The following is a 9792-nucleotide window of genomic DNA, read 5'->3' on the forward strand; positions in this document are numbered from 1 at the left end:
AGCATGACTGAGAAAGAACTGGAGGTTTAATCTGATGAAAGATACACAGTGGGAGGGAAAACCAGAAAGTGTCAAAGAGTAGGGAAGCCAGCTTAGCTATGTCATGCATGTATAGAGGGTTAGTTAGAAAGAGAGAGAGAGAAAGCATTGAGCCACGTCAAAGAAGGATTGTGTTTTCGCTGCTCATATCCATAAACATGAGACAGAATCGTGCACTGCGTTCCCCCTCTGTCTCTCGTGGCCTTCCTCTCCGTCCTCATCTCTCTGTCTCTCTGTCGTCCTTTTTTTTTTCCAGAAATACCCTTTTGTCAACTCTAATGGCTTTCAAACAGATAGCCACAAGAGTTTAAAAGTTACTGTAATTTTCAGCGTTCCCAGTGTGGTGTGATGATGTGCATGTGCGGAATTTTGATTTACTTATTTTTTACATTTCTTAACCTGTGGTGTTCAGACCAGCGGGCGTTATGGTGCATCCAGCTAGAGAGAGACTATCACCAGAGAGTATTGGATAACCTGAATGCACTTCAGCAGCAGTGGGGTAACACACAACGCACACACCTGTTGACCTGTAGGGTCATGCTAGTAATAAACACTTTCTTCAATCCTAAGCATCAGGGAAGAAGCTGTGATAAAGTAGTGCTCATAATATTTAAAAATGAACATGGAGACATGCAAGGTTGCTGTATTACTGAATATTGTGTTTGTCACTGCATGCATCAACACGCATGCTTAAAACAGCCTCACAGTATGATTTAAAGTCCTCATAAGAACAGGTCTTGCCACTCAGAAGCCATGTTGGTTAATGCCTCTGAGCAGTGCTTTAGGCAGACTCATCTAAAAAAAATGGGAAGAGAGCTGTAATTTAAATTGCCATCTTTTTAAATTTAAATCTGTCTCATTTCACTAAAGTATTTAACCTTTTCGAAAGACTTAGCTTCTCTAACGTATAAGTACACTTATCTGCATATTTAATACAATATGGTGGATTGTACAGAAGTGAAGAAGGTTCTTGAAAGGGAAGCAAAACATCTTCATGAACATTTAAAAAAAAGTCCAGTTGCCCTCAACCTAAGCACTGAAGAGTAGGCACACATGTGTCCTGGTTGAGCTGAGCAGGAGCATTGTCTGTACTGTCATGAAATCCAGGAAACTTCAGTCATATACAGTAATACATATTTAATATAGATTCAGTCACCATAATATCAAGTCACATGTAGAGTTATAAGCCGGTTTTTATTTGTTTTCTTACATAGCATATATTGCTAGTAACACGCTGGTACTAACTCTATCTCTGTGTGTTCTTCCATCTTAGAGAGTCAGTTTAAAACGACGCCCTCTGACCTGGCAGCTCAACATCTGGACAGTCTTAAACACATTTGCCAGACACACAATCGGTCAGTATGCCCTTCTTTTCATGATATTTGTATTTTTAGCTTCGTCTTTGATGTCATCTAAACTAGGTGTTCTGTTTAGAACTACATCAGCCCTGATTGATCTAGTCAGCTAAGTCTAGACGATGCAATGATGTCACAAAAACTCAATAACAACACAGCCAGTACACGCAGTACAATTCACAATACAATTATCAGTTGATTCCAAATCAAATTCCAAATCAGAGGCGCAGACATTATTATCGTCTGCGCCTCTGTGATAATGAGTGTGTGTTTTGTTTGAGTTGTTTTTTTATTAGCGGAGGACTGTGTAAAATATGTCCTGCAGCGCTATTGGCTCATGCAAGTGTCCCTCACCAGAGAAATGAAACCCCTTCTTGCTGTTTAGTTTTTTACTCAGAGTAGAATGCTTGCAGGACACACAGCCTTTTACATTATATGACTGTGTATGTACGTGTCTGCTTGAATCACTATGAGCATGAATATGTTAGTATGTGATGTGCACTGCAGTGATAGATAAAACATATGGCCCCTGTCCGCTGCTGCTGCTGCACTTTCAGACATTTGAGCCATCACACTGCTAGGGTTTCACTCTGCTTAACACACACACACACACACACACACACACACACACACACACACACACACACACACACACACAGAAGAACATGCAGTATTACTAACACACGTTGTAATAGCAAGGGAAATGTGTCCAGGCTAATATTAGACTGAGAGTAGAGAAGGGTCATCCGTATTTTGCGTTTTCATTTACTAAAAACAAGAACTAATCGTCAGTGCTCCTTTGTTTCTCTCCTTTTTTTTAATAGACCAAGGAGTAGAGATGCTGAGGTAAGACATTTGTAATTTTTGGTATGTGTGTCAGTGACAGGTAGTGAATGTGCAAGTTATGTGTATTTTGCACAGACTGAGCGATATGACTGAAATATCCATTTTATGTATTTAGGGCGCACATTGTCGTGTTCTGTGTTTAATTTGTAACATTGATAAAGAATACAATGTTAAATAAAGTTACAAATTACACGTGTATTATTTTTTTAATAAGAATTTGTGTATGCGGTTTCAAATAGTGTGCTTCTCTGAACTTCGTGAGAGCTGAATTTGAGGAAGTTGGTGCTCTGCATTCATGTACGTCAGGTCAGTGACTATTAGCTGCATGGTTATAATTTAACTTGAATGCTGTTTGGTATTAAGCTATGGTATGAATAACCACTGTTATGTTGCTAGTGGCTCTCCTTAAATTCTCTTTAAAGTATTATTCTCAAGTTACTGTTGTGTTACTAATAAGACATTAGGGTAAAGTTTGGCCTAGTTTTAATTTTTTACTGTGTGAATTTCAAAAAGTGTGTGTGTGTGTGTGTGTGTGTGTGTGTGTGTGTGTGTGTGTGTGTGTGTGTGTGTGTGAGACATACAAGTGTTTCTATCATACGAGTGTTCCCATTTTTAAGATTTCCTTTCTTCCTCAAACATTATGAAAGCAGATTAAATTGTAGAAGCAGAAATCTCTATTCTGCTTCTACTGTGTTTCAAAAGGTCCTAGGAATTAATTTAAATTTAAAAACCGTCATTTCCAAAGTATTGACATCATCCTATTGAAAAGAGAGAAACTGGACATAGTTGCGATTGTGACACACTCAAACAGGAGATACAATGCAAGGATAAAAATGTTGTTATCAGATCAAGAAAACCTGTTTAGTGTAGCTGTTGTTGAATTCTTATTGAAGAAACAATTACTCTAAGGTAAAAAGTCAGATACAAGGAGCTTCCACTTCAGTATACACTTAAAGTCTATTCTTATTTATGAGTATTTATATTAGTTTATTAGAGGCTTTGGGTTGGTCTTAAGTTGGTTTTAAGTGTGTTACTGATGCCTGGTTTTATTGATTTCTGTTAAAACTGTGTTCTCTGATGCAGACCATCAGGTTGAAGGAGGGATGGAGCAAAGAGCTGAAGACACCTCTTGTTCAGTCATGCCCTCCGTTAATTTGACTGATGGTCTCAGTTCCCCTGAGATCTCCGGCAAGGACAGGGAACACCCACCAATGGAGTCAGAGGGGAGAAATGGTTTCCATGGATCTCAGCTCACTGATGAGCAAGGCAACGACAGAGAGGGAAGAGAGGCAGAAGGAGGGGCAGGATGCACCATTTCAGGAAACGGGCTGCACCCCTCTACAGCTGAAGAGTTGGATCAGTCCAAACCTGCAGAGCAGCAGGGACAAGATTTAGGTCCAGCACAGGAAACAGAGGCAGAAGAGCAAGAAGAGGGGGGTGACGTGGAAGAGGCAACGGAGGCTTTGGAAATGGAAGATGAGGGAGAGGAGGAAGAAGGGGAAGAGAAGAAAAGGGAAGGGGTGTCCTCCGTGAGTCAGAAAACTCTCCCAGTAGAGACTGTGTGCAGCGGGGCAGAGGTGGAGATACAACAGCTGTATCAGGATGCCCGAGCTCAGGAGAGGCTACATGTGGAGACGCAGGTATATATGATTTTGGCTACTTAAGACTCACTTCATTTAGCCTTAACATATTTTTATTACATATATTTAAAGAAACAGTTAAAGGAACTACACAGTTCAGTCAGTATCTGTTATTAATATTATCTAGGAGTTCCTTGTTTGGTTGCTAAAATGTATCACTGTTAAAAGGCCCAGTCAGTACCTGTTTTCTTCCGTTGATGAAGTTTGCATTGCTTTTGGTACTTTGTGTTGGCCAATTCAGTTTCTGTATTTTCTAAAATAAGATCAAACATAAAAAAAAACATAAACAAACAAAAAAAACAACATAAAAACCTGTTTTAAAGCAAATGCAGCCTCCTTTGTCTTTGTTTATGGGGACAATAGTATTTAAAAACGAAAGCAAATGGAACAGTTTTCACTGCTTTCATAGGACTCGGTCAGTGTTACAGCCGAGTGTGTTACACCAGAGAGCAGAGCAACAAAATGGATTACAGCTTCATAACTGTATATTGACATTTAAGTTATATCTGTATCCTATTACTGCAGGAGAGCACTAAAGCCTCCCTGCACCACGAGGTAACCCTTCCTCACGAGGCTCACATGAAGCAGCCGGAACCACATGCAGAGATGAAGGAAGTGGAAGAGGAGGAGGACTATGATCTAGACCAAGCTGACATCATTAGAGAAGCTCCCTCTTTGGATGCAATGGCAAAACTCATCACTGTAGAGGAGGTGAGTACATGTTGTTAGTAGATTCACTATTTCCTTATGTCTTCGGTGACTGTGCATGGACTGTATATTAAAGATGGACATGGCGACCATCAAATCACCCCCTGCTTTTTGAAATCTTGATTTGATGAAACCAGCGCTGAGCAAATTTGGATAACAGTGTGGTGTATTATAAGCATCAGTTAATACTAGCAAGTTTAGTTTGATAGAATGTACAGATGCATTGCACACATACAGATGCCTTTGTACATTAGGTTATGTAGTATACAAATGTAATGTTGGCATTTAACTTAAATTGGATAATTCTTGGACACTCTGTTAGTCCAATAGGATGAAAAGAAAGGCATGTTATTGTCATGTAATTCCTATCATTCAAATCAGCAACTTAACTTCTCCCTAAAGGCTGAATTTAAAAAATACATCTGTGTTCAGTCTTATTAAAGGTTAAATTAGGTGGAAACACCAGGCTGTAAACAGATTTTGTCTGCTGGACATTTTACATTCTCGTCTGTGTGGATTGACTCAGTTTGTGTTTGCCCTTCTAGGCCCTCCATTATCAGAGGCATGTTGCTATGTTGAAACAAAGCTAATGCCATTGCCTAACCATTACTGATACCCATGATGGATTTATTTTGTTGATGTGAAACCCAGTTTGACATTTAACTACTCTCCACCAAGAAAAAAACAGAGGCAGTAGTGAGGGCAACACCTTGTTATGTTTTTTTAGTTTGATTTAATACAATGTCTTTTTGTTCCAGCGCCAAAAATAATGCATATAAAAATAAAAACTGCTTATCTGTGGGGGTGATATGAAATGAGACATTTATCATTCATGGCAGAATTGTAACATTTGACCTACATGAACCACACCCTTTTGGATGATATAATTATTACCTCGTCGATAAGCACAACCGCTGGATGAAAATTAATTTGCCACTGTAATCTGTATTTGAACAGCTTTTGCACTGTACTTGGCAACATCTAAGCTCTAATGTGCTTAACTTCTGTCACAAGGAAGCACTGACAAACAGGTTCAAAACTCAGCACTGCTGATTGTGTGGTGTGCTGCCACCTGGTGGACATGGCTGGTGTGGTGCACGCTCTGTAAGACTCAGTCTGAGAGTATGAAAAGATTTAATGATGTAAATATAAGTTGTGCTTATACTGATTGATGTGTCTACCCAGGCTAACATTTCTGGTTGTTCTTATGTTTCTCAGGTATCACCCGCCTCTGGCCTTGTCTCCATATTAAAGAAGCGAAAGGTCTGCGTAGACGACATGAGTGCTTCTTCTAGCTCAGACCCTCGACCTGAGAAGCCCACTGCCAAACGACGTGTCCGCTTTAAAGTTCCTGATGACCACTATGAGCCTGGTATGTTTTTTGTCTTTTATTGTTGACGGTTAAAGTTTTGTATTGCTCTATAAACACAGAAATAGTGTAAGAGAGCAATGGCTGCATTTCTAATACTGGACAGGTTAAATTACACCAGCTGTGGCAGTCCATTGTGAGAGTGTTTAAAATAGTTGACGAATTCCAGCAAATTTCCAGCACACATTAATCCTGTGTATTTATCTCTATAACTCTCTGTATCTCTTTCTCTGTAGATGTCGGCAGTGGCGACTCCTGCCTGCTCCTCTTCCTGCTTTGCCTGGTTACTGTTTTTATCAGTGTGGGGGGCACCGCCCTTTACTGTGCTTTGGGCGATGCCCAGTCTTCGGTCTGTCAGGACTTCTCCAGAAATGCAGACTTCTACATTAACCAGATACAGCGTGGGATAGCTCAGATCCAACACTGGTTTGCTCCTGGGTCATAGCAGAAAATGTGGAGCCACTGACCTTAGTGTTTGTCACTGTAGGTTCAATGTAGTCTCTGCTACTTCCTGAAACAATGTTTTTGTGGTCATGGTGCCAGGCAGTCACTATTTATCTGTTATTTATCTGCGGAAAGTGACTGTTATTGTCTGAACATCTATATCAGATACAGCTGGCGTTTCTAAGCCTGCTCCACTGCATTTTTAATGCTCTGTGACTACAGATCCAGAGTTCACTCAGTCATAGGTCGAATGTCTCTTTAAAACACTAGATTGAAAAGGTGATCAGACAGAGTGAGACTGCAAAATAAAGTTGTCAGTTTTATTTCTGAACAGAAAAATAACTGAACTGCAGCCCTTCACAATCTTTTCCAAATTAAATATGTACTAATTTATCAAGCTAAAAATAAAATTGCAGAGAGCTAGAATACTTCCATTTAAAAATTACTGACAGATAATCAACCATGACTGGATACAAACTTGCTCACACTGCTCTCCCAAAATCAGTTCCCTGAGACACGTAACACATGTAAATGTAAATATTGCATAGACACACATGCAGTTTGTTAACTAGGGAGCACATAGATGCCCTCGACACACTGCACAAATGGGAAGAGGCCCAGTGGGTATTTTTAATAACATTGCAACCACTGCTGTTGCTTTTATTCTTTTATTCTTTCTTTCTTTCTTTCTTTCTTTCTTTTTTAAAATTTTATCAAGAACAAATTTTTCTGTGGTCTCCTACTTGGAATGAAATCTTTACGTCTTAATTATGTCTTAAAGTTTTGAATGAATGTATAGATATTTGAATATTGTCAGAAAATATGCTGAGAGGAAGGGGTATTTTGGTATATGTCATAACTGAGCTGCTAATGGGAAACAGTCACATCAACTATGTTCTATTAGGAAAATGGCATAAATCAGTCAAAAAAATGACCCTCCTGACCCCCTCCGACCCCCCTCACATGTCCTTTTTATTGCATTGACTTTAGTGTATTTAAATGAAGGGTAAGCAAAATGTTTGCCTTCATGCTATGAATGAAAAATGTAGATATATATTGTGAGGGCTGAAAATGGTGGGGAAAGAGGTTAAAAATTATTTGTTTTATCTCTGTTTTTCAAGCACCTGTAACTTGGAAAATATTCAAAGTTTAGAGGTAAAATTTTGAATGCCTTTATCAAATATGCTAAAGTTATTGTAATTGAAAACCTAAAGGTGTTGTTTTGGGGTTTTTTTCATGGGTTGAGTCCTGCATCTTTGTTAGCTGTGCAGCTTTCTATTTCTCCCTGTACATATTTGATGTGGTTGTCCTGTTGCCACCCTCTTCTGTGTAAAATACCAACAGCGGGTTATTAGTGAGCAGACATCAGTTTGCGGACTTAATTGAGGCAGATCTGTCACTGTGTAGCACATGTACAGAAACACAGTGCGCCTCTGTACATATTGTTGAATGGATGTCTAACTTGTTGCACATAAGATCGGTACAATTTTTTTTTAAAGATATTGCAATATTTCTACAGGCATTATTCTCTCAGTTCTAAATGCAGACTTGATTTAATAAAAACAAAATATCCACTAAATATTTGCACAGACCACTTGAACAGAAAACACTCGACTGCTAAGTGGGTGTGGAAATATTTAAGTAAACAAGGAGACCTTTTTATAATTATGTGGAAAACAATAATTGCTCAGTGTATGTAATTTGTTCAGGCCTTGGTTTTGATGGGATCATATGAAGCACTGTCTGCCTGTGTGTTTTTAGGGATTCTGGGCATCACGCTCTGTTATTTTTTCAAGGTTTTTTTCCCCTTATCTTCCAAAATAACTTAACTACTCTCAGTCTTCCGTAATAGTCCACTAGATAACATTTTTGCCATTTCATTTGATGACTTTGAGTCCTGGTTTGACATGGAGAGAAATTTGTGAATGAAACCAACCCTTTATTCTCACACCAGTGCTTTAACTCCTATGTTCTGCTCATTGTAAAGCACATTTTAGTCTTACTAAAATCAGTTTTACAGCTTAATTTCAATTTTGCCTTGTTATTTCAATGTGTACATGCAATGTTTGGTGTTTTGTTTATTGGCTGTTTTTCTTTTTGGTTATTGTAGTAGTGGATGCCATAAAAGTCCTGGAAAAACCACATATCCTAAAATCTTTTCAGGAAGTGAAGAAAGCAAATCTCTGTTTAAGGCGGACAATTCGATTCCTACCTTACCTATGCATCCCTAATAGACAAAACAATATTCTCTGTCCTTTATGTCACTCACAAAACCCTGATGATTGATTTTTAAGGATATGGGGATATTTTTCCAGGACACAGGGGGTAGCAGACTCACTCTTGTTTTTATTTGCACATGTCATCTGGCTGGTTCAGATGATGATCACTCAGAAATCATCTTATTTAATCTTTCAGATGAGTTTAATTATTTATAATTAAAATAAAATTAGGGATTTCATGTGTAAGTGGCTAAGAGAAACAAATGCATCTTTTTCCCCTCCATGTTGTCAGCTTGCATCAGATTACCTGATTCCACAGAAAAATGTATTCCCAAATGCTTCTGAACACCATCATCTAGGCCGAAGATTGTTTCTGTTTTTATTATTTTGCCCCGCAGTTTGTCCTACTGCTGTCAGTATCACCTTTTTGATGCAACGATTGGTACAGATGTTTCATCTGTAAGCATGATATGAATAATCATGTCTTTTTTCCCCCTGTTGGTTTTGCAGAAAAATCTTATAAAACAGATGAATGAAATTCCACAGTTCTGTGCATGAATTTTGTCCCACTAAAAACATTTTTATGGATCATTTGAGTCTCTTATTTTATTCTCACAGATTTTTGTTTTTGTTTAAAAACAAAGAACATCTCTTCCTTGTTAGCCCACATGTTATATTCATTTAAAAGAGTTTTTATGAGAGCTTCCATTTTTGGCTTCTTTTTTAAGGAGAACAACAAAATGCTAGTGTGCCAGATGTGGTGAAAGTTTCTCCATTTCAATAAAATAACTAAACAAATAATAACAATAAGTGTTTATCTCTGTGTTGTAACAATAGTTAATTTTTTATTTTATTTTAAAGCATTATTATAAATTCATTAAAGTTTTTATGGTCCCAAATTGCACATAGAAGCAATATGTATAGAGACACCAGTCAAACCAAAAGGCGTTTTTCTTTTTAAAAATATGCACACACACACACCGGTTGCTTATTTTCATGCAACTTACTGCTTATTTAAAACTACATTAACATAAAGCTAAAGGCATCACGCTCTTCGGCCGTTAAAGGACAAATCAGATCAACCGTTTTCATAGTTTGCTAATCCTTCTTTTAGGTTCAAGGTTCTTTATTTGTCACATGCAGGTATAACACAGTGAAATGTAGCCTGACAC

General features: G+C 38.2%; 1 protein-coding gene across 2 annotated transcripts in view; it reads left to right on the forward strand.

Annotated features, from left to right (window-relative positions):
- cnsta (consortin, connexin sorting protein a) overlaps positions 1-7077 on the forward strand; it is an 18891-nt gene extending 11814 nt beyond the window's left edge. The window contains exons 6-13 of one of the 2 annotated variants that reach the window (XM_005733301.2): positions 452-538; positions 1313-1394; positions 2219-2240; positions 2480-2546; positions 3324-3880; positions 4406-4591; positions 5807-5960; positions 6194-7077. In XM_005733301.2, the coding sequence (XP_005733358.1) occupies positions 452-538; positions 1313-1394; positions 2219-2240; positions 2480-2546; positions 3324-3880; positions 4406-4591; positions 5807-5960; positions 6194-6402 (1364 nt within the window). In that variant the 3' untranslated portion in view covers positions 6403-7077. The remainder of the gene's footprint in view (positions 1-451; positions 539-1312; positions 1395-2218; positions 2241-2479; positions 2547-3323; positions 3881-4405; positions 4592-5806; positions 5961-6193) is intronic. The other variant, XM_005733302.2, reaches the window with a different exon arrangement.
- The last annotated feature ends 2715 nt before the right edge of the window (positions 7078-9792 follow it).

The sequence above is a fragment of the Pundamilia nyererei genome, unplaced genomic scaffold (assembly GCF_000239375.1).
Source record: "Pundamilia nyererei isolate P.nyererei 1_Seehausen unplaced genomic scaffold, PunNye1.0 scaffold00051, whole genome shotgun sequence".
Classification (NCBI taxonomy): Eukaryota; Metazoa; Chordata; class Actinopteri; order Cichliformes; family Cichlidae; genus Pundamilia; species Pundamilia nyererei.